Source organism: Mesocricetus auratus, unplaced genomic scaffold, assembly GCF_017639785.1.
Source record: "Mesocricetus auratus isolate SY011 unplaced genomic scaffold, BCM_Maur_2.0 Super-Scaffold_100676, whole genome shotgun sequence".
Taxonomy (NCBI): Eukaryota; Metazoa; Chordata; class Mammalia; order Rodentia; family Cricetidae; genus Mesocricetus; species Mesocricetus auratus.
The window spans coordinates 151,850,971-151,876,288 of record NW_024429266.1 but is presented as its reverse complement, the minus strand read 5'-3'; the positions used below and the strand labels follow the sequence as shown (position 1 = coordinate 151,876,288).

Below are 25,318 nucleotides of genomic sequence, written 5' to 3'. Positions count from 1 at the left end.
TCCAGCATCACCCAGCAGTCCAGACTTCACCTTCACAGCTTCATGAAATGGCTTCTCTAGGCCTCTGTGCAGGGACACCCTTGACACACACCTGGCCTCAGTGGAGGAGGGATATTGCACAACCCCTTACTTTAATCTTGATTCTAAAGCCAGAATCACAAAGCTGAAGCAACCAAGTTCTGCTGTTTGATAGAGCTGGAACTTGGCTCCCTTGTTCAGTTGTTGATGGTTTCCTTCACTGCCTAATCTTCTCTTTGATTCCTTTTCACAAGTTGGAAGCTTAACTAAGTCTGATCTTGCCCTGATGTCATCACTCTCTTTATTCCATTTAGCATTAGGCTTTTCTTTAAACATTTTATTTCCTTGAGCTCTGGCCTTGGCTCCATCACATTATATTTTCCTGGTACTCCTTTTCTCCTCAAACTTGTATATTTTATATTTTTCCTTGCTCAGCTTGCTCCTTTTCACTGTACCTATGCATACGAGTGACCACCAATAACCGTGCAACACAGTCTACATTAGGCTGTCTTGAGATCTTCAATTTAGCTTCAGGAAGATTTCTAGGACAAGGACAAAAAACAGCTACAATCTTTGCCAAATACCACAGGAAAAGTCTCTAGGCCACTTACTAATATTCTTCCCCTCTTAAACTTCTTGAGTTGGGCCATAATAATTCAGATTTCTCTCTGCACCACTGTCTTCCATGCTCCTACTAATATGGCTTATTAAACCCCACTTAAAGTATTCAACTGCTTTCCTAATCCAAAGTCTCAAAGTTCACATTCCACCCACAAGCAGCATGGTCAGACCTGTCCCATCAATGTTCCACTTCTGGTACCAACTTCTGTCTTGCTCAGTGTTCTATTGCTGTGATGAGACACCATGACCAGGTGTTGCTCTTACAAAGGATAACTCTTATAAAGGAAGGCATTTAATTGAGGGCTTGTGTTAATTGCAAGAGAATAAGACCACTACCATAATTTTTGAGCCAAATTCAAAGCAAGCTTTAATTAAATACTGGCCAGGATAATAGACTCTAGTCAAGTCCATTCCAGGGATCCCAGAAAATGGTGACAAGCCACATTTTGCAGAGGGTTATAAAGGTAAACCCTCAAGGCTATGTATTTCCCATAAGGTACAATCAGGGACATATCCTGACATATTTCCTAGCTGCACACCTCCCATCTACATCCAGTCAGGTGAAAGCATGCATCCTGTTGCATTTCCTGCCTGTGAACCTCCTGCCCACATATGATCAGGCACATCTGGTGCAAATGGGTCAAACAAGCTTGTTTATGGGCGTGAAAACACGTGGCTTGTTACCTTACATAAACAATGGCCTCTAGTATTTCAGGAAATATCTGTCCTTTGGCAAGGGGCTTTCATGTTAGAGACATTTTGTTTCATAGATCTCTTAATTAAAACTTAAAACATAACTTTGGATCTCACATTTGCTTACAGTTTCAGGAGCTTAGTCCATTATCATCATGGCAGGGAGCATTTTGGCAGGCAGGCTTGGTGCTAGCAAAGTAGCTAAGAGCTATATCCTGATGCATGGGGGGGTGAGAAGGAGGGAGGAACAGATGGTGAGTGTGTGTGTGTGTGTGTGTGTGAGAGAGAGAGAGAGAGAGAGAGAGAGAGAGAGAGAGAGAGAGAGAGAGAGAGAGAGAGAGAGAGAGAGAGAGAGCCTGGGCCTGGCATGGACTTTTGAACCCTCAAAGTCCACTCCCAGTGGCATATTTTTCCCAACAATGTCACACCCATTCCAACAAGGCCACACCTCCTAATCCTTCTCAAATAGTGTCACTCACCGGTGACCAAGCATTCAAATGTATGAGCCTGTGGCTGAAGGAGACTGCCAAGCAGTGGGCAGTGGGGGCTTCCTCCTGGACCCCGAATTAGGTACAAATCACACCCAAACACCTGTTTTCACAGAGAGATCCTTCATGAGGTGGGAAGAAAAGTTAAAAACTGCTTTCTGACTCAGGCAGAAAACAGCAGCAAACGCGGGTGTAATGTGTAAAAGGAGGAAAGGGGAGGCCTGTGTTAGAATGGGCTAGGATGTGGTGGTACAGGAGATAGGGGACAAGGGAGAAGGGGCAGGGAACAAGGGGAAGGAGCAGGGAACAAGGGGAAGAGGCAGGGGTATTTGTCCTGGAGGACAAAGGACCGCCTCTGGATAGAGGGGAGACAGATGTCACATAAGCAAATGTCATTTTATAAGGGTAAAGTGGGAACCCCTGTGCTAGGATGAGGTGTTTGATTTTAATTGGGCATGCTAATTAGGTGAGCCAAAGGGGAATCTTGATTGCTGGGCTTTGGTAGTCGGCCCCAGGAGGAGGAAATAAGGAAACAGACCTTGTTGGCTAGCCTTAGGAATGTAATCTAATGGTTTTTAGCAAGGCAGAGGGAATGGGAGAGAAGGTCAAGGCCTGCCAGAACCATGCTCGCCACACTCAAGCTGGTCATGGTCTCTTCAATGGGAGTCATTTTTATTCAAACCACCACACAGGGCATGTCTTTCCCAAAAAGATGCTCCCACATGTAGAAGATGCCAACTGGACCCCTTCACTCTGGTGCTGTAGGACAAAGGATAAAATGTGGAGTATAGTTCTACATAGGGGAAGCTTGTCTCATTACTATTTCTTTGTTACACACAGGGAAACTGAGGCATGGGATGGGGACGGACATCAGACTTGTTTCACAGCTGGTACATGATGCGATCAAGATATGATCCTAGTCTGGGCAGGGACTGGCCATACCCCATTAGCACAGCTGCAATTTGATCAAAGGAAGGAGTTGGGAACCAGGCTTTGGGGCCCAGAGCTTGAAGCTAGGGCTGTGGCCTGGGGGCATGGGCTTCCTCTCCCAACATGGAGGCTGTAAAGCCTGGTCAGGGCTCTTTAAGGAAGGAACATGGCAGTGCCCTGTTAACCATATACGAGTTTAAATCCCAGCCCCAAGCCTGGATGGAGCACAGCGGTAGGGAGCGTGCTCACGCACAAGGTTCCTATGGTGATCCCCAGCACCCACACCCCCCTGGGGGTGGTAATCCCAGTCCTGAGGGCCGTTTGACCCTGCCTGCAGTGCTTCCTCTCCCCAGTCTTGGATTGACATTGCCAAAGACCCTTTGTGCCAGCTCCGGGCTGAGATGAGGGTGGCAGTGCAGCCTCCGGGGACAGCAGAGAAAGGTTAAAGCACATGGTTTCTTGTCTGAGGCCACCCGTGTGACCTGAGTTGGCAGGGTGCCAAGGGGGCTTGATGTGGGACTGTTAGTAACCCTGTCTCGTTTTACCACCCCAGGAGCTCCCTGGAGACCGGAAGCAGCCTCTCCACTGACCGATACAGGTACTGTCCTGCATCTGCATCTCCTGTCTCAGGGCCACCAAGGCCCACATTTTCTGAATGCACCTGGGGTGGAGAGGAGTCCTTGGGAGTGGGGAAGAGTTGACCCAATAGGAGGCCCCTCAGCTTCCCCCAGACATCAGAGGTCCTACTGATGTCCCCCCTGAAAATACATACAATTTAAGCAGATCCCCAAACAATGGCTTAACCCAAGGCCTCCCCAAGAGCAGAATTGGGGTTCCCTGGAGGTCAGGCTGTGTTGAGACTGATTGCTGCAAGATCTATGCTAGGGGTCCCCTGAGGAGCAGCTTGCAGGCAGTTCCCATGACAACCAAAGCTGGAGTCAGTGAGAACCAGGGATTTCCATTGATTGGCAGTGCACTGCATGGCATGGCACTGCCTCTGTATGCTTCGGATCTGAATATTCTTATCCAGGGCCTTCAAAAAGAATGCACTTGTTATTTTACCAATAGAGATTAGATACTCAGCTGGGCAGGTGGCTCAGTTGGTAGAGTATACAGAAGGCCTTGGGTTCCTCTCCATAAATCAAGTATGATGGTACACATCTGTGATCCCTGCACTTGGGAGATGGATAAAAGATAAGAAGTCCCAGGTCATCCTTGGCTACACAGCAAGCCCGAGGTCAGCCTGGGCTACTCGAGTCTCTTCCTCAAAAACAAACAAAAAACAAAACCCCAAAAGATTAGATAATGGGCCTCTTCCCTTGCTAGGGGCCTGAAGAGTTTTACTTCCTTTATCATGGGTAGAAGTGGCTCTGAGAACCGTGTGTGTGTGTGTGTGTGTGTGTGTGTGTGTGTGTGTGTGTGATGTAACTGGGGTGGGGGTGCATCAGCACTGTATTATGGGATTTGGAGTAGGCTGTCCCATTTGGAGCTGTATTGTGAGACACTCTCAGGAAAAGGCCTGGCCTGTGCAGGACCAAGGGTGAAGTGGGATGTGGCCACTAGGAACTGGGCTTCTGGAATAGAGGAGGCTCTTGTGATGTGAACCCATCACTGGGCACGCTAAGCAGGCTGGACCTGCATGTCAGGGTACAGACAATGCTACAGTAGAAATATGAAAGGTGTAGAGGGCATTCCTAGCCCTTGTGTGCACACAGCAAGGGGGCAGACTCTGCTCACATTTCCAGCACTGGCCATTGCCTCAAGATATGAGGACCAAGAGCTGTGTGGCACAGACATGTACACTCCGGTGACACCTGCTCCTATAAGGGGCTTATGTAGTGATACCCAGTGAGGCAGGACAGTTATGGCCCTGTGATAGACATCTCAATATGCAGCCAGGGAAGCTCAGTTGGGCCCTGAGGTCCTGATGTACATGCTGTCCCAGTCCCAGCCACATGAGTGACCCACCTTATACACCAGCTCCTCATACACTTATCAGACTCTTACACACGTGAGATCCAGACCATTTTCAGTCCGGATTCCTCCCAGGCAGACCCAGTATCCTCACAATTGTGGGCTTCCACACCCCAGTACTAGGGCATACCATAACCCACTTCAGGATATACATAGTCACATTTGGATCCGTTCACAGTTCCCATGCCAAACTGGCTCAGGGTACACACATGTCTGTATCCATGGCAGGGTGCTTGGGCCCCAGGGAAACTTTTGTGGGTAGATGAGCCTCTTACCTCTTCTAAAACCCAGTGGAGTTGCTAAGAGCAGTGTCTCTACCTTCATGATCTCCTTTGCCATCCCAACAGACTGGGGCCTTCCAGAGGCAGGGCCAGAAAACTCTGGAATGAAGGGGGAAGAGGGCAGATAGAGTTCTTGACTCAGGGTATGTGGGGGCTAGGTGAGTCTGACTGAGCCCCACACTGGCTTCATTTTAGCTGTACAGTTCACATCAAAGCCAGCCTGAGCTCTCTACCTCCAACTGGCCCTGTGGTTGTCAAGCCCTTAGGACACCACAGCCACAGTCCTGTCACCCTTGCAGAGCTTCTGTGTGGCAGGGCCTGGCAACAAAGGCACAACCTCCACTTTTCAGTATAATGTGGAGGGGGGGATGTGAAGGAAGGGTAAACGGCATAGAGTGACCAGAGGGAGGGTAGGGGAAGTTGTTCTGAGGAGGCTAACCAGCCTTGGGGGTGTGGGCGGGATCGGCAGCTCTGCTAGGAACAGCTAGTGTAAAGCCCCCTCCCCCTCCCCTCCCCCTCCCCCTCCCCCTCCTCCCCAGGGTGGAGCATGTTCAGCATGCTTGCAGCAGAGCATTTAAGCAGTTGCTAAATGACATCTGCTGGAGTCTCTGCCACCTGGCTGTGACATGTGACCTGCTTTGGGATCCTCACAGCCCCCTTGAATCTGCCAGAGCCAGCTCAGTGTGCCCATTCTATGCATGAGAAAGATGGGCCCAGAGAAATGGGGACCATTGAACCAGACTCGTGACTCAGACCCGGGACTCCACTGCACCCCTCCTGCCACCTGGCTTCTGTGACTCTTTCTTAAGTGGCAGAGGTCTGGAAGTCCCTGAGAAAGTGTGTTTCAGGCTCTGGTGGAGAAGTGCCACATGTTTGTCCCTGACCCGCCCTACCAAGGGGCTGAAGGCACCGCAGCCTGGGAAATCAGAAACTAAGGTCCTGGCCAGTAATTGCTGCCTTTCACAGACATAGCCAGCTTCCTATGCCACACTCGTGAGAGGGAAGCCAATGTCCTTGTCCCAGGGAACGGGGGTGGGGGTGGGGGGGTGGCACTCTGGGTGGGGGAGGAGGAACAGCCTAAGCCACCTTGGCAAATAGGCTCATCTCTAAGGCATAAGGCCACCTTGCTTTTCCTGCCTGCCCCCAGTTGTCTGTCCTGCTCAGAGAATGCTGGTGTGAGCCTCCCCCCTTCCCCAGCCACAGGCCTGTGCCTGCAGTGGAGCTTATTCTGTCTCCTGCAGCCCTCCAGCCCAGTGGCCCCTGGGATCCACTCTTTAGACCCACATTCGCAGCCCAGCACTCCCAACAAAGGAGCCAGGGCCTTCCTTGTCCTATGCTGAATAGCATAATTGGTAGCATCGAAAGATCCCTCAGTGCCATCACCACTGGTGACAGTCAAACTCTTCTCCAGGTATCATCCAAGGTCCTATCCTCTAGGGTAGATTGGTGACAAATCACCTCTGGTTGAGAATATCTCTTCTAGACACAGAGCCTGCTGGTAGCTGTAGATGAAAACCCTCTGCCAAAACAGGTGCTTTGTCTGACTTTGTACAGGATGGCTCTCCACTCTGTCCCTAGGAGGTGGCCTTCCAGCTCAGGTGCACAGAGCTCAGGCTCTAAGGACATCAAGTCTCTGCTGGCTGCTGGACCTGACCAGAGCTCTGTGTACTCATCTTAAGAGCAGGGTGTTCCCTGAGCCCCTGTGCTTGGTAGTTGGTAGATCCGGAACCTGAGGTGGCCAAGTGAGTGTGGCACTTTGGAAAGTCCCTGGGGTTCTGAGATTGTCCCAGTCACCATCTAAGATCCTCACATTTCTCCCTGCTGATGGTGGCACAGCTGCTGGTGCAGACATTGATGGGAAGATGTGGTCCCTCCCTGGGGGCACACCAAGCTGGTTGTAGAGACTGTGGGTTAGACACGAAGAGGCAGGCATCCAGGAGGAGTCACACATGGGGACAAGAGAAGCTGTGCTGCTTTACTGTGACATCTAGGGAAGGTAGGCATCTGAGAAGTAATGATCTGGTGCGAGGCACTCGTAGCAGAGGGAACCCCACACAGGATTAGAAGGATGCATTAAGGGGGAAGGGGGACAGCTAGGCAAGGTATCTGGGTGTCAGAGGGGTCAGACAGCTAGCAGAGTCCCCAACAGTTGCTTGGTGAGGAACCCCAAGCAACAGAGGGATCATGTTGGTATCTGGAACATTAAGGTATGTGAATAGGTCGCTGGGGTTGGTATAGAAGTCATCCAGCCAGCCAGAAGGCAGGAAAAGAGACAAGACAGAGGCGGATTCTGCTTCTGATCTGTAGCTACCAGGCTTCATGGCCCACAGAGTCCTCGACTCAGCCGGGGAAACAATGCCCCTGTTTGGCCATGGCCCCTCAGCCCAGCCACTGCCCTCCCACCCTCCCTCATTAGCCACAGGAGTCTCTTCCAGCAGCCAATGAGCAGCTGTCATTGCAGTTCCATTTTAGATTTTATCAATGTGTCCCTGTCGCCTGGGCAACGGAGCTGGCCGCCTTGTCAGTCTTTCCTATTGCTTTTCAGAGCCCAGTTACCCCCACCATGTGGCTACGTGGTGAGTTCTCAGTCCTGCAGGCCAGGCTGGGATTCCGCCACACGTAATTTATCTGGCAGCGGAGGCCAGTGTCTCAGTCACCTGGACCCCTCCCTCCCTGCTCCCCCTGAGCCTGCCCTGTCCCTGCCATTCAGTCAAGGCAGGTGGGTGGACACTGGCTTGCCATCAGTACACCGACCTAGTTGGGAAAAGGGCTGGCAGAGCAGCTGCAGAAGCCATCACTCACAGACTCCTCAGGAAGATGGGCTGGGGTCCTCCACAGCTCAGCATAGCCAGGGATGCCCTGGTTTGCTTTGGGGACCCCCGAGGGAGCTCCCAGAAGCTCCGGGCACCAGAGATAGCAGCAGCGTGAGCCTGCCTGCCTGCCTGCCCGGTAAGAGCGTGCACGCGGATGAGCTGCAGGCTTTTGTGCCTGCTGCTCTTTGTATTGGAGGCGCGCACTGTGTGAGCTGCACCAGGCAGGGCTGGGCCATGTGAGTGGGGGCCGCGGCAGGGACCAGCAGCCAGGCCTGCACCTCCCAGCAGCCCCTTGCTGTGTCTCTCTGGAGATACCGCTACAGTCCACTAGAGACTGGAAAGTGAAAATGCTCAAGTTCAAGGCCTTCTGCCTGGATTATTGGCAGTTCCTGTGCCTGCAGCCGTTGCATGGGGCCTATAAAAGGTAAGAAGATCCTCCTCTGCAGAGGACCTGGGCCAAAAGGGCAATGGGACTTAGAAAGTTCACCCCGAGTCTGCCCAGTCACAAGACTGTCTCGTCTCAGCTCAGGGTCCCTGCCACTGGCCAAGAATGCCAGTGGACTTAGTGTGGTCCACTCTGCAACTCGGTTTAACTCGCCCTCCTCTCCTTGCGGCCTGCCACTAGAAGGGGTTCTGCAAAGGCATGGTTCCTTGACTGTACTAGAGTACAGCACTGCTGCACAATTCTTACTGCTGGGTAAACCCAGGGAGCTGGTGAGATGCTGAATAGGTCTGACTCACAGGAGTCCAGTGATGGGAGCCAGGAGCCAGGAGCCCTGAGCCTTTAGCTATACTCCTTCCAGTACCAAGCGCTGCGTTGACAAGTGCATTTGGTTGACCCTATAACTCAGCACAGATTGGGCCTGGCAGAATGGGGGACACCTGACCTGGAAGTCAGAGGACTGAAACTGAAGTATCTTCCCTCCGGTGCTTCCTGGGGCAGTTTTCCTCTTTGAGCCCCAGTTTCCCCATCAGCAGGGATTTGGACCTGACAACTGTAGTGAGTGGGATTTGAGTGTTGCTTCCTACAGTGACAAGGACTGCAAAGACTGCAAGCCTCTGTGTGTGTGTGTGTGTGCGTGTGTGTGTGTGTTTATAAGCAGATAAATGTGTGAGAATGGCTGTGCATATATATAGATATATAGATATAGGAGGGATTGTGAGTTTTGGTGTGTGTCTGTGTAAAGTGTATATAGTGTAAATGTGGTGGTGGTGGTGGTGGTGTGTGTGTGTGTGAGAGAGAGATCTCCATGCACCACACCTTGCTTGAGTCACTCATACTCTGCAAGAGAGTGCTATGCAGCCATGGCGGAGTCCTCTGAATGACTGTAATTACAGACTTTGAGGAACAAACTATTCCATCTACTCCTTTCCCCTGATCTCACACTCTGTGAAGTCCATGGCCATTAGTATGCACACAGTTCTGGGAAAGTGTGGGAGCTTCGCTTTCATTCCCAGAGGGCTTTTTGGGAGGAGGTGCTTAGGGTCCCACAGCCGCCATAGAAAGGAAGTCCTCATACTTGGGTGAGTGCCAAGCAGTGAGACCCGTCCTGCATCTGATTACCCCAGCTGTGTTAGCACTAGGTGCTCATGCCAGGGCCTCAGCACACACAGTACATGCAGCTGGAGAGACTTCTGTCTCTCGGGTTGTATGTGTAGTCCTCCAGGACTGAATGCCCTGTGTGTCCTGGAACACCTGTGCCCAGTCCTCACTGTGTGTGGGTGGGACATTATTATACTCCATTGTTAACCTCAGCCAGAAAAAGGCAGAAAGCTGTACATGAGGGAGAGTCAAGAAAGACCCAAGCGCAGAGCCGTGCCCATGCCTAGGGATTAGAACTCAGGTCTCTCTGTTCTCAGGCTCTGTTATCTATAGCTTCAGACCATGCAGATGCCAGGGTCCTGAGACACACAGGGAGGAAGAGGAGCAGATCCTGTCAGCTGTAGAAGGCGTGTGGTCAGAGTCCTGGCAGAACAGAGGGTCTGGGTCTGATCTGGGGTTTCCAGAAGTGACCTCTCATGTCTTCATGTCTGAAGGGCTATGCTGGGGGTCCCAGCAGAAAGACAGGCAAAAAATGGGACAAACCTAGGGGTTTTGAAAGAGTAGGGGTCTTTAGGACAAGCCACAGGGCACCAGGTCTAGATGGTGTGCTATAATCACTGGAGAGCCCACTAGGGATCTTGGCCATGGCAAGTCCAGGTTTACACTCAGGACCTCATGGTCCAAGAATGAAAGACCATCTGTGTGGGAGGCTCTTATTCAGCGCATGTGTCCTTTCCTCCAGGGCTCCCAGCCTGCCAGGGGAAAACCACTGACAAGCCTTAAAGCTGAGGTGGGAATGGACAGCTGCAAGACTCTGCAGTGTGAGGGAGGCCTCCAGGAGGAGCTGGGAAGGCTTACTGCTGGCAATAGCATGTGAACTGTGTGCCTGGGGCAGGCCTTGGACAGGGTCTGCACCAACACTGAGCAATGCCTGTACATGTAGAATGATTGAAAGCTAGGTGGAAGCATTGGGGAAATTTGGGGAATGAAATTACAAAGAAAGCCAGGATGGTGGTAGAAAATGCCAAGACCCTGACACCTGCTACCTGTGAGACTCCATTGTAGGCACTGACTCTCAGCACTGACCCCATGCAGTGGGGAATGGGAACATCCCACTTTCTAGGTAAATAAACTGAGGCACATGGGGATAGACTTTGGCTTTTGCTACAAGGCTGATCAGGAGTATAAGGTAAGCACCCTATTGAGCCAGAGAAGCCATTTGAGCTCACTGAGTGCTGGTGCTCATTCACTGTGGTGAGCACCATGCCCAAGCAGGGGGTTGATCTTCTTTCTACCCAGTGCTGACCACAGCCATGATGATGTATCATCTGAATGGGCAGGAACTTTCTACCCACTGCTGACCACAGCCATGATGGTGTATCATCTGAATGGGCAGGAACTTTTTACCCACTGCTGACCACAGCCATGATGGTGTATCATCTGAATGGGCAGGAACTTTGAATTCAATCAGTTCCCACCTGGTCAAGAAAGTCTTTTCCGTTCTCCATGCTCTTCTAGGCACTCTCTAAGGTGGCCAAGTCTGTTAACCCCACCTCTAGAAGCTCTTTGGGGACTAGGGAAAAGTGCAGGAAAGTGCCGGAGGCTCTGCACTGGCGGAGTTTAGCAAGTGGCTGCACAGCCCCAGGGGCCCTCCACACACAGGCTTTGAGCACAACCACTTGGCATTTCGCCTGATGCCATATTTCCTTGTTTAAAACTGCAACCCAAAACTTAAAGAGTATGAAAAGGGTGTTGTGCAGACAATGCATAATTAACCACTTCTAAACACAGGGTGTGCCAGGCTCCCTTGAAGCTGTTAATTATTCTTCATTAGTGATCTTAAATTAATGTAGACTGATTCTGGAGCCCCGCCAGTGGCTGGGCCTGGTTGGAGCCTGTGACTTCTTTCAACTAGAAACCATATCGAACTGTTGGGGAATGCCTCTGTTTTCTGCTGCTGGGGTGGAGAGCTATAGACCCTTTATCGGGGATAGGATCGAGGACCTTCTCCCAAGTCCTCTGACTGGCCAGATCTGGGACACAGTTACTGAAATAAACAAGACACAGAGAATCAGTGGAAGAGCTTTCTGTCCTTGGGCTTCCACAGGATGGCCCTACGCATGCTCCCAATTCTCATCCTGCCTGCATCCTAGAGCCAGGACCCAACAGGACCTCAGGTCAGGACCATGCATTTCCAGGCAATGGTTTGGTAACTTGGCCAATACAAAAGATGGGCTTCTACATTTTAAACTTGACATGCAGAACTCTATGTTCTGCTGTTTGCTTTAAATGTTTTAGGGTAAAATATGGAACATAAAACCTGCTATTAAAACAAACAAACAAAAAACATTGGACCTGTGGGTGGTGGCACACGCCTTTAATCCCAGTATTCAGGAAGCAGATGCAGGCGGATCTCTGTGAGTTCAAGGCCATCCTGGTCTACAAAATGAGTTCCAGGACAATCAGGGGTGTTACACGGAAAAACCCTGTCTCAAAAAAACAAAAATAAAACAAACAAAAAAAAAACACTGAACCTAATAGCAATGCACACCTTTAATCCCAGTATTCGGGAAGCAAAGGTAGGCAGGTCTCTGTGAGTTCCAGGCCAGCCTGGTCTACAGCGTTCCATGACAGTCAGAGACACATGGTGAAATGCTGTCTCAAAAATAAGGTTTCCTTATTTCATTATTCTGCCAGAGCTGACCTCCTTGGCCTCAAAACACCCTTCTGTCTCAGCCTTCAAGTGCTAGTAACAAAGATGTACACCACTTAGCCCAGGAAACTACGGTAAGCAGTTCACTGTGCCCCTGGAGCCCATTCACACTTGTACGGCCATTCCATCAGCCATCTCTAGAACTTTCCCAGTTTCCCAAATCAAAACTCTGTCCCCATTAAACACAGATCCTCATCCCCTCCAATGGCCCCACATTACTGCTTTTTTGTTTCCAGGGACCCCCCCCCACTCAAGTATTTGTTCTTGAGAGACTGTTCATCTCACTTGGTATACCATCTTCAAGGGCTGCCTGTGGTCTAACAGGTGCCATGCAACCTTGCTTTCTCAAACTGAATCTATTGCAAGTCTCCACCCGGTTTTGCTTTTCTCTCCTGGGGGACATTGCAGTTGCTCATGCCATGGATGTTATAAACAGTACCACTGCATGAGGACGTGCAGTTTGCTCTTTAAGTTGTAACTTGCTGCCAGCCCTGTCAGTGAATTCAAGTCCCAGAACTTGGGAGGTAGAAGCAGAATAAGGAGGTTATCTGCAGTTTCAAAGCCAGCCAAGGGTGCATAAGGATACCTTGTCTTTAAAAGATGTAATTTTCTTTGTGCATTCAGTATTTTAAGGTTTATTTACTCAGTTCTGGGGAGAAAATTCCTCATGTGTACTAGGCAGGTGTTCTGCCACTGGGTATAGCCCAACCCATTCATTCAGTAATTCATTGGTGAGATACATCATGTTGCTGTGCCTGGTCCGCCCCCTTCATCTTTGTTGGTGTATTGGATTCTGTTACACAGGTAGCCCCATGTTTGGAGTTATCGTCAGGGCAGTGTTCATTCTTGCTTGTGCTTCCTAGCTCTTGAGCTGTGGCGTTCCTGTGGATGTATAGAAGGTGTGTGAGTGAGCGCCTTCAACTCTGCTGAGCTTAGCAAGGCCACTTCTAAAGGGGTTGTGACAGCATGTGGGTGAGGGTAAGCGCCACATTCTTGCTAAGCTGGCTATTAAAAGCCTTGTGATGTTTTTATTGTAAAAGCTAAGAGGGAGAGTGAAATGAAGAGGTGTGTCAGTGGTGTGGAATTGCCCCCAGGGCTCTCAGGGCTCAGCAGTGTGGTGTAGTGTCCCTTACCCAAGCTTGGTGAGTTAGGGGCCACTGCTTTAACTGTGGGATTCCAGTTCCCCAGGAGAGGGACATCAAGGGGACCCCTACCCTGCCACATGCTGGCCTTGTAGCCTCTCCAAACACTCTGGTTAGGGTAACAAGGTCACAACATAGCAGTTATCCACTTACTTCCTGAAGCCTGGGCTTCACAAGTGAGAGTAAGACTGCTACCTAAACCATGTCATCACATAGGGACTCAGAGGGCTTCTGGGGTGTGGAAAAGGAGAATTGCAGGGCTGAGCTGTGAGGGAGCATAGGCACGTCCAGCTCACCAGATCTCAGGTCTTGACTCCCACAGGGGAAGTTCTTTCCATTAGGCATGGGGCAACCTGAGGGGTCCTGCAGACTTGTGGGAATCCATGCAACCCTTTGATGGTGTGAACTCTCTCCCTGTCACTGAGATGTAGGTGTTAAGTGTTTGTGCTGCCTCAGTGAATGACAGCCTGTCTAGTGAATACTAGACTTGTGGCTTGGTGGCAGAGAGCTTGCCTAGCATGCCCAAGGCCAAGGTTCCATCCCTAGAACTGCATGACAGGTAGATGGGTGGGGACCATAAAGATGGAAATAGGAGGGCCTAGAGAGATTACTCAGCAGTTAAGAGTGCTTGCTGTTCTTCTAGAGAGCCTGAGTTAGGTGCACAGCACCTATGTTGGGAGGCTTACAATAGCTGTTAACTCCAGCTCCAAGGGATCTGACACTCTTCTATGGATTCCACCAGCAACTGCACACACACACACACACACACACACACACACACACACACACGCACACGCACACACATGCACACCACGCAGGCACACACTGTCTTAGTTACTGTTGCTGTGGAGAGACATCATGAGCAAGACAACGTACAAAGGAAAGCGTGTACCTGGGACTTGCCTACAGTTTCAGAGGGTGATTTCATGACCATCAAGGCCAGGAGCAAGGCAGCAGGTAGGCAAGCATGGTGCTGCAGTTGTAGCTGGGAGCTTACATCTTATCTGCAAATTGGAGACAGAGAGAGTCAGACTGGGCCTAGTGTGGACTTTTGGAACCTTAAAACCCACCCTCAGTTGCAGACCTCCTTCAACAAGACCACACCTCCCAATCCTTCCCAAAACAGTTCCACCAACTAGGGGCAAGCATTCAAATGGAGCCTGGAGGAGCCATTCATTCACACTACCAGTCACACATCCACACAGACAGACAAATGGCACCCGTGCATGGTACACACACACACAGACACAGACACAGACACACACACACACACACAAATTTTGGAAAACTTACAAAAAAAGGAAGAAGGAAAATAAGGCAGTGATGTAGTTGGTTCCCCACATTTCAGACCAGAAAGAAGATTGAGAACAGAAAGATGAAGTTACTTCCCTGATGTCACAGAGGTGCCATGCAATCAGTTTACCCAGGCTAGGCTGCTTTGTTCATTATCCATGCCAACTAAAGCTTCCTGGCTCAGATAATATTGCTGTTGTTGTGACTACATAACAAATGAATGCAGAGCCTAATGGTTTAAACCAAGGTTCTTTTCTTCTGAGCAAGGATTGCCCTATTTAGGGCATTTTGAGGCCTGGGGTTGGATTCCTAGAAACATCCCTGACCTCATCCCCACCCATGTCTTACCTATTTGGGCTTCTCCCTGTGATCCAGGCTTCCTCACACCTTAGAGACTGCTACAAAGGGATGACTGAGAGGAAGAGCCCAGTAGGATCTTCTTGTCACCTTGTGTGGCCAGACCTCAGAAGACACCTGCATCACTCTGCACTGTCACAAGGTGGTGCCCACTGTGGGAAGGCACTGGGACTCTGAACCTCCTGGCCTGGACCAGGGTTCTGGTGGAGTCCATGTGGTAGAATACAGGTGGTGGGCATTTTCAGAAACAGAGTCAGCCATGGTGATTGCAGCAAGTGACTTTCTTACCATTATGTCCAGGGCCCTGAACTGAAATGAGCTTAAGAAGGTTGCTGATGGGGAGGAAGGGAAAGGGTACCGGAGACCCAGTTGGTCCTTAACAAATGCAGAACTAGTGAAATTCTACATTCAAAGCCAAGGTGATTACTGCCGAATTCTACTGCAGAGATGGGAGCTAGGGAAGGGCTTACCGGGATCATAAGAAAAGACCGTATAGCCAGACAGTGGTAGCTCACACCTTTAATCCCAGCACTTGGGAGGCAGAGGCAGGTGGATCTCTGTGAGTTCCGGGCCAGCCTGGTTTACAGAGTGAGTTCCAGGACAGCCAAAGCTGTTATATAGACAAACCCTGGCTTGAAAACAAAACAAAAAAGCCACAGGCAAGGAAGGGAACAGAGGGTCATGGAGCCACTTGGGAGTTGGAGACTCAGCAGGAAGTTGGAAAAGTGAACTGGGAGCCAGGGCAGGGGAACGCGGCTCTGGACACCCAAGTACAGGCTCATAGCTCTGGACAAGGGCTGCACAGTCCTACCCTTCACTTGGGCAGTTAAGTCACAGGGCAGTGAAATTATTGGTGTCTAGACAGTGTCCCTCCACTCAGTGCACTGGAATAGAAGGGACCTCCAGATACCCCTTGGCCTCCATGAGTGACAGCTTTCTGGATTTCACGCAGTGTCCCTGCTCTGTGTGGGAACCCGGAGTCTGCTCACTAGGGCTGAAGAGGGGCCCCGCAGAAGGAGTCTGCTGCAGGGCGGTGAAGAGTATTCCGGGCTCTCGCTAGCTGTCCTCCCATTTCAGGCACTTTGACCAGACTTCTGGCCAGGGTGTGTTGGAGGTGGCGGAGTGGGCAAGTGGGAAATTCAGCAGAGGGTCAGCTTGGCTGAACTGCCAGGGGCTAGGAAAAGCTGTGTTGACATAGCTCTAGCCTAATGAAGGAATGCAAGATGGGCAAGGGTGGAGAGGGGAACCCATGTCCCGGGGACACAAGGGTCTCCTGGCCTCTCTAGTCTTACTGGCTTACCCAGTGATACACGGAACCAGCCTCTGGGGTGAGGCACTGGTGGCCAGGTCAGGCTCTGGCACTGTCCTCTGTGCTGGTGGTTTCTCTGTGGTGGTGAGGGGAAAGGTAGTGTTGAATTCAGGGAGACCTAATGCATGGGGACATGGTTGCTGGCAAAGACTTCACTAAGTTACCACAAGTGACACTTGTTGCCTTTGGCCACTGCCAAATTGAGCGGCAGGAATATCATGCCAGCCCAGATGCCCCACTAGTGCAGAGAAGAGTCCTGCTCCTGTTGGGGCCTGCTGTGTGTTGAATTGGCATCCTCCCAACTTCTCGTATTGGAGTCATACCCTCAACACCCTCTGAATGTAGCGTGGTTTGGAAATCAGGTCTTTGAGGGTAAGGTAAGATGAGGTAATTAGGGAGGGCCCTAGTCCATCTCAGCAAAGGGGACTCTTGCCCCCCTGCCTATCCTTGGATGCCATCATTTTCCTGCCTTTAGATGTGGACTGAACCATGGACTCTGGGGCCTGCTCGTGTCAGCTTTGTAATCCTGTGAGTGGGTCTGTGGATGGATAGATAGGTTAATGGATAGATAGACAGACAGACAGACAGATAGATAGATGTAGAGATAGAGATAGATACACAAGGCTACAGACATGTACATGTGCATATAGATACAATGATGTACTGTCTACAAAGCAGGAAGAGAAGTCCCAGAAGAAACTAGCCCTGCTGGCACCTTGGTTTGAACTTCTGCAGAATTCAGAGAAAAGGGATTTTTTTGTTTTTGTTTTCGTTTTTCATATCACCCTCCAGGCTATGCTGGAGTGGGATCATTATGAAGTACAGAGAGCCCTGCCTCTTACACTCCTAGAAACACGGAAGCAGAAGGCTGAGGGACCATATTCAGTACCTACCTCTGGAAGACAGCAAGAAGGCAAGGAAGACTGAGAATGGGGTTCAACCTCCCCAGATAACAGGGTTGCTTCATTAAGGGGCTGGGCCTGCAGGGCCACGGTCATTTTTTCCAGCCCCCCAACACTATTGCTTTGGGGTTGGTACACGAACTTGGGAAACACATTCAAACCATAGTACAGTCCTTCCAAACCAGTCCTGGACTTCCGTCTTGCTCTGTGACATGATCGTGAGGCCCCATCTCCAGCTTATCCTGAGGCTGTGAGCACTGGGCAGGTGCACAGACCCAATCAGTGCAGAGTTCACGTGCCCTTGTGTGTGGAGGCATCAGGGAGGCAGCAGAGCATTCGCCCAAACATGGAATTTAGGGGGATGCCAAAATACCCAGTGACCAAGTAAACAATGCCATGGCTTGAAGCAAGCACAAGCTGTGGTTTGTCTCACCACCCTATCATTGTGCAATGGGAACAGTCAAGAGGCTGCCAGAGTCCAGGCCCGATAATAGTGACATGTGAGCAGATCCATAGTGTAGGCTCTACAGAGCTTCACTAACTCAGTTCCCTGGCTCGGAGTATGAGAGGCACCTTGGTGAGTGGTGTGTAGGGGTGTGTAGTACATAGAGTATGTGGTCCATAAGGGCGCATGGTACCTAGGTTGCACAGTAGAGAGGAATGTATAGTACAAAGAGAGATGTGTGGTGTCTGGGTACTTGGTATACAGGGGTGTGCAGGAGTATACATTTTCCTTAAGTATCACACTCCAGTAGCCCCAACTCATATTTTTGCTGACCCTAAGCTGACCCACCTGTGCCCTGCAGGACAAGGAAGACAAGCCACAAGTAGGGCTCCATATACAAGGCTGTCCATCCCCACAGGATCAGCTGACTGTTCTCCTTGGAAGGCCACTCTGGAAGTGCATGCTGCCTTTAATACGTGTGTGCATGGTAAATGAGCCAGGAATGGGGGGAGGGTCACTAGGTCAGCTGGCAGCTCTACTGAGTCCCAAAGAGGAGCTGACCTCCTTGAATCAGTACAGATGCCCTGCTGTGATTATGTCCCAGCCTGTCCTTGCTTTTGGAAAGACACCCCACAGCAGTAGGGGCTTGGAGTGGCTGACTGACTCTCAAAGGTTGAGTGTATGTATGTACATGTTTACATGTGTGTGTAACAAAGACCCACGCTAAAGCATATGGCTAAAACACTGCCCAGGGAGAGAACCCAAGAGGAACTGCCCTGGGGCTAAGCTTAGCCCTGAGTCAGCTTGCAACTTTCCCAACTCCGAGCTTAACAGACATCACAGCAGAGGATGGAGTTCAGAGGGCCAATGGCACCTGCTTTACTCTAGATGCTGCTGGAGTCCTGTACCTCTCTCCGCCCCTCTCTCGGGCCTCAGCTCTAGGGCCCTTCCTTGTCACCTTGTCTCAGGCGGTGCCACTGCCCCATCCGGTTCGCATCACCCTGCTTTGTTTCTTTGACTGCCTTCTCCTCCCTGGCAAGGTGACTAACGTGGTTGCTTAGCACCTGTGTCTTTTGTCCACTGCTTCCTGGTGTCAGCTCCAGGAATAATAGATGAGTTAACCAGTCTAGGGCCAGAACCCAGAGTCTGGTCCCACACTGGCCAGGTGCTCTGCTCTCCTGAGAACCTTGGTGCTGGTCATCTATACCCAGCTAGAAGGCTGTTGAGTTGTGCAGAAAGCTCTGAACTGCTACAGAGGAGTCTCCCACTAAGCAGTTCCTGCCATCTGACAGGACCCCGCCTCAGGCTGGCCACGACTCTCTGGTCAGCAGAAGGTGTGTGGCCTTCGAGGAGGTGGCTCTGGTCAGAGTCATCAGCAGCACACAGAGGTGGCTGTGGGTAGGGAAGCCAGCGGCACGTGAAGGTGGCAGTGGTCAAGCCAGCAGCATGCTGGCAGGAAATGTATCTGCTGAAATTCAGTAGCATCTTCTAGTTTTCATGGTAACCTTCTACTTGCAGCAAGAACACTAGTTTTTCCACTGAGAGGAGGGAGGTAATGTGGCAGGCCTCTTGGGCTGCCAGCCCCCAAATCATGACATGGAGACATTATTAATTATGAATGCCTGGCCTTAGCTTAGGCTTGCTTCTATCTAGCTCTTCTTTTGCACTAAAATCAACCCATTTTGGTTCATCTATGTGCTGCCCCGAGTCTCGTTTTCCTCATTATGTACTGTCTGTCTATCCTGCTTTCCTGCTTCCTTGAAGGCTGGCTGGCTGGTCCCTAACTGGCTGGCACCTGGCAGGGTGGTGCCCATTTTCTCTCTGCCCACCAGCCCTGCCTGTCCCTTCTCTGCCCAGCTATTGGCGGTTCAGCTTTTTATTAGACCAATCAGGTGTCTTAGGCAGACAAGGTGAAACAGAAACACATATTTGCATAGTTAAAAAAATACAGCATAAACAAATGCAACAGGTCTTTACATAGTTAAACAAATATTCTATTCCACAACAAGGTGCAGTTTCTTTTTGTCCTGAACATGTGCAGTTGGGAAGGCCAGATCACTTGATACCTTGTGCACTGTTAACCTCCTTACTAGAACCTGAAAGCTGCTTGGCAGAGTCTGAACGGTGATAAATTATTTATTTACCTATTATCATCAAGCAAAATCCGTGCACAGATATTAAAGGACACATGGGGAACCTGAGCTGAATCATCAGCCACTGCTAACACCCTCTGCATCCCATCCTCACTAGAAAGGGCCGCTCCCCTCAGTCATGGCTATCCCCAGTGAAAACCCCGCCCCTTGGACCAAAACACTCCTCTCAATTGACTAGCGGATCAATGACAAATTTCCTGTAGCAGTGCAGGACTCCAAAGTGAACCCGGCAGCTACCCGCAGGCCAGCGTGGCTTGTCATAGCGGGCTTCCCCACTCACTCCACACCACGTTTTTGTGTTTCACTTTCCCAGTCAGCTCTGACATATCACCTCTGTCAACTGTGGGTTTTCATCATTCTCATCAGGTGGTGGGAATACACAAGGCTCTGTCTTCTTGTGTTTTCTCCCTTTCCCTCCCCTTTCCTCGCCACCATTCCCCTCCTTCACTATGTAGCCAAGGCTGGCCTTGAACTTGCAAGGTTGTTCCTGCCACAGTCTCCTAAGTGCCGAGATTCCAGGTTTGAGCTGCCTTGCCTGGCTTTTTTGCTTGTTTATTTGTTTTGTTTCAATCCTTACGTGTTGCCACCTACCTTCAGAACATCCCACCTTCAGGATTTGCAGATCATCTTCCATACATGTACTTTAATCTGTCTGTCTGTCTGGATAGCTCCTGTCAACAGGAGGAAACCCAGTCTCTCCCGATGGGCCCAGTCTCAGGTCAATGTTGTAAGCTAGGTGATTTTAAACTAAAACATGAAATCACTAGGATGGTCCACTGAGAGAGTCAGTGTCTGAAGGGACCAGTGAGGAGGAAGAAGTCACAGAGGAGCCTCTGCCAGCCAGCTGGCCTGTGCAGTGGGGCAGGCGGGTGTGTCAGGAAGAACACAGCAGCCTTCTTAGAAGGGAACTTTGTGTGCGCGTGCACACACACACACACACACACATACACATGTGCATGCACACCTGTACACACATAATCCAGAGGCTGGTTCCTGTCCATCCAGAAGAGTGATTTTCCTCTTTTATCTATGAATGGGCTACAAAGTGAGCACTGCTGGCTACAAGATGGGTTAGGGCAGACACAGAAAGATTCCATGGTGCCTAGAAAGCCGTGTTGCATGGTGGCTGTTCTAGAACAAAATTCTTAGATGTGCTACTTGAATAATGTGTGCATGTATCCAGTCCTCTCTACACCTTAGTCTCTGCTCTATAACAAAGTAGTAGAGCCTCCTCCTAGCATTGGCTGGAGCTTGTGAGTTTGCAGCATAGAACACTGGCTACAGTGAGCAGACAGTGAGTGCTCACAGCGAGAGGTTACCGTTGGCACAGCCAAATTCAATCCCTGGGAGTGTCAAAGAGCTGCAGGTGTGGGAAGGGCAGCCTATAGAGCTAGAGTTCCCTAATTCATCTTGAGGATACCCATGCCTCACCACCTCCTATTGACTTGGTTTTTACAAGGTCCCTGAATTCATCTCTCTCCTTGTTTGATGGGTGAAGGTACAGGTGGGGAAGAGGCTCTGGGGACCTCGTAGCTACAAGCTCAGCAATATGACAGGATCAGGGACTCAGAGACAGGGTCCTGCCAGCAACTAGATCTGTAGTGGTGTTACTGTTTGACCTCGGGCAAGTCACAGCACCTCTCTGAGCCTCTCTGCCTCCACCCCTAGCAGAGAGGAATTGGGATAGGGCCTCTGTTGCTTGGGATGCCTTATTTCCCTGTTTGGAAGATGGGGAGAACCAGAGGGTTAGCTTGTGTTTCCACTGATGGCTCATGGCAGACCCTGCCCCCTACGCTCCTACTGCTGCTTCGTCCAGCTGGTCCTGGGCTCTGGTTTTGGCCTGATACCATGTTCCTGAGTGACCATGGCCCAGGACCAGCTCCCTCGGATGCCCATGGCTGTTTGTGCTCCTGCTCTCTCCCAGGGACAAAACTCCATCTGATCATGCAATTGTCCTCAAACTTCCTGCCTGTCCAGCCCCTGGGGACAGCTGGAAAATAGCCTAGATCGCCAGTAGGCCCTGGCTCCAGACCCCACCCCGGATCCATGCTAGGCAGGTCACATCCCCTCACTGCCTTTCAGTTTCCTCAATGAAAGGCAGAGGGATCAAGTGAGAGAGCTGCTCGCTCTTCAGTCAGGCCGCCACTCACTCACAAGCCCCCGCTCTGGACTACTGCTAAGCTAGGGTAGGAAGAACTGATTCATGGCCCCACACACTCTACCCTAAACTCTCTCAGTCCAATGTTTTCAGCTGTGAAGTGGCCCAGAGGGGCTCCAGGCATCCCTAGAGCTGGCGCAATCAGGGGTGACTTCCTGGGGGAGCTGGTACCTCCATCTTGAAGGACAAGAAGCTTCAGAGACGGCAGGTGACTAGCTTAGATATTCACCATACCTGAGAATCGAATCGAGGATTTACTGTCTACACCTAAAAGTCACCTCTGTTAGCCTCACCCTCTGAGCAGGATGCTCACCCACCATCCTCCCTGGCACAGTCTCTGTCTGCCAAGGTGTATGGTCCCTGAGCTGAAACCTGCCCTTGGGCTCAGTTTCTGGTGGTGACCACTTCTCGGGGAACAAACGGGACATTTTCTGCACCTGGGTGGTGGCGACTCCACGGGCCATATGAGTCAGGGTTGAGGGTGAGGGCAGCTCTCCATGGTTTCCATGCAGACCTGCCCTCCCTCCCCGCCCCATGTTGTGCTGTGACTCCCTGTGCCTTTCTGGGGATCTAGGGAACACTCCTCCCTGAGCATCACCCACCCTCAATCTTCAGTCTTCTGTAACAGCAGCCTTCATGGCATCCCAGCCCAGCCCACACTGCCCTGGACCGTAACAGCGAGAGGTTACTGCAGCGTGAGTTCTAATTGGTCTTAATAAAAACCCAGAGTCAGATATTAGGGGGTGAAAGCTGGCGGATCACAGAAGCAGAGCAGGCAGCCACTAGAGTTCTTACCTCTATGAAATCTCCAGAAAGAAAAAGAGGAGCAGAGCTCCTGTCTCCTCCTGCCTTATATACCCCGCCCCCCGCAGCCATATCATTTCTTATCTGTCTGTACGGACCTCCAGACCTCTATAGTTAGCTAGTGCCTAGCTCTGCCCTCTGATCTTCAGGCAAGCTTTATTTGTTAGAGTACAAACAAGATATCACAGGTTACCTTACATCCCCAGGGTCACTCACTTCTATATTGCCACTCTGCCTTGTGGCCAGGATGGTGGGGTTCCTGCTCCCACAATTCAGTGTGGTAAACTGAGGCTTAGAGAGACATGGTACCTCAGATATGGACAAGGAAGTCCAAGATATGAGTCTGTCCTGTTCCCAGGGACAAGCCTCTGTAGGGCAGAGGTGGTATCCATGGTCAAGATATCTTAGTGTGTGTTCTCAGATTCCTCGTTCCTAACACGCCCAGGTTGGGGTACACAGCCTAGCAGAGCACCCATGGTTCCTAGGTTCCATCCCCTGTACTGTGAAAGAGAGAGTAGAGAGGACACTTACCAACTGCCCAGGCTGGAGGAGAGCACAAGGAAGGCAGGAAAGAAATTGGTCAGGGATCATGCTCCCTGTGACAGATGCTGTCCCACTCAGCTACCTAGCACAGAGATAGATGCGTGTGGATGCAAAGGCAACTCCTGACCCAAACTGGACAAGAGTGAGGGCCATAGGTCTGTGGGAGTTCAGTGGCAGAGCATGTGCAAGGCCCATCCCCAAGAAATAGGAAGGAAGGAAGATGGCCCCTGCACTAAGGCATAGGATGTGGCTTGTGAGATTGCCCCTCTGATACACTTACTAAATTCTTCTCAGTCCTCAGTCTCAGCCTGGCTATTCTCCAGGCACTCTTAGCTCTTCAGATAGTCTCCTGAATCCCCCAAGACAGGAAAGCAGCCTTCAGGGAAACTGGGGAGGTGGTGGCCTTGGGAAGCCATGCCAGTTCTAGGCCTAACTTACTAACTATGAAGGGGTCAGGCATAGGACTCATGGTAAAGAGGAGAACAATGGATAAGAAGGAGGCAGTGGACCCAAGCTCCCTAGGGACATTGATCTCAGCCCCCCCCCACAGCATCATAGCCTCTGGTGCCTGACGATGGCAACCTCTGTCTGACCAGCTTTGGGGCACAAAATGCCTCCTGCTCTTAGTACCAGTACCAGAGCATCTGTGCCTAAGCTGAGGGGCTAAGTATGAAAGTCAATCCTGGTAGGCAACACAGATTCTTAACTATGGATGAAACCTGGGGACCACAAGTGACACAAAGTGCTAATAGGAAGGCTGGGAGGAGACTCAGCACAAGAGAGAAAGCTGCTGTGGCAACTGATGTCCCTTTTTCTTGGGCAGTGTGGGGACCAGAGGCTGGCCTGGGGCAAAGGAAAGAGAGGGAGGTGCTTGGGACGGACGGACAGACGGACGGATGGATGGATGGATGGATGGATGGGAGGGTGATGGATGGATGATAGGTAGATGGGAGATGGATAAATGGATGTATTTGAGGATGCTGGGTGGAGGATGGGTGGGTGGATTCACAGATGATGGATAGATGGAGGATAGTATTAGATGGACTGATAGAGAGTGGATAAATGGATGGATAGACGATGGATGATTGATAGGTGAGTGGGTGGTTAGTAGGTGGATGATGGGTGGAAGGTTGATGGGCAGGTGGGTAGATAATGCATGAATGAGGGGTGATGGATGAGTAGATGGAAGGTGGGTAGACGGAGGATAGATGGGTGGGGATGATGGATGGATGAATGTGTGGTAGAAGGAAAGTAAGAAAGAAAGAGGAGAAGTAAATGAAGGAATGGGCAGAGAGAAGAGGAAATCAACAGATGGTTTGTGATAAATGGAAGGAAGGGAGGGAGGTAAGCTCTGTCTCAGTTCCTTAGGTAAGGGGTTCCATAAGGGGTGGCCAACCTTAAAGGGCAGTAAGCCTCGTCACACTGGTGTTAAGTAGAAGCTGGGCAGGGCTTTAAAAAAAACTGTTTGTTCAACACAGGGTTTCTTTGTAAAGCAGTCCTGACTGTCCTGAAACTCGCTCTGTAGACCAGGCTGGCCTCGAACTCACAGAGATCCACTGCCTCTGCCTCCCGAGTGCTGGGATTAAAGGCAGCTCTGGGCAGGGCTTCTTATGAGCTCTGATGTCATACAGAGCCTGTAAGGATGGTTTATGAAGTTCCCTGTGGTGAAAAGGAGACAGATTTGTTTTGTTTTGTTTTGATTTCCAGAACCCCGAGGGAGGCCTTTGTTGAGAATCATCTTGTTTGCAGATCAAAAGAAGTTTGGTCTCAGTTTGGGGAATGGACAGTCTATAGCTATGGGGCCTCTGTTGTGGGAATCAGGCTGGAATCAAGGCTGGATTGTGATGTATATAGGCCAAGGCCAGAGCCCCGGGAAGTGAGTCAGAGCAGTGTCTGTGGCTAGGTGGCTCTGCCCCGAGCCTCCAGTGCCTTGGTGCTCTGGTGCCCACTGGGCACAACAGTTATTTGCAGGCCCTGGCCCCCCTGCCCTCTGGGGTCTTTTGGGGGCTGTGGGTGGAAAGAAGCCCTTCAGTGGGCGGTAGCCTGTGAGTCACTGTCCCCAGGGGCCCCTGCCTGGGAAGCCCCAGCTGCCAGACCTGGGTCAGGCCCTGAGCAGCTGTCAGGTGGGTGGGGCTCCA

General features: G+C 50.9%; 1 protein-coding gene across 7 annotated transcripts in view; it reads left to right on the top strand.

Annotated features, from left to right (window-relative positions):
• The window catches only part of Iqsec1 (IQ motif and Sec7 domain ArfGEF 1), a 331,555-nt gene that overhangs the window by 197,243 nt on the left and 108,994 nt on the right, over nucleotides 1–25,318 (top strand). For 5 of the 7 annotated variants that reach the window (XM_013114175.3, XM_021227800.2, XM_013114182.3 and 2 more), the window contains one exon: nucleotides 3,304–3,348. The exons of the other annotated variants lie outside the window; for them this stretch is intronic. In XM_013114175.3, the coding sequence (XP_012969629.1) occupies nucleotides 3,304–3,348 (45 nt within the window). The remainder of the gene's footprint in view (nucleotides 1–3,303; nucleotides 3,349–25,318) is intronic. 7 annotated transcript variants of the gene reach the window in all.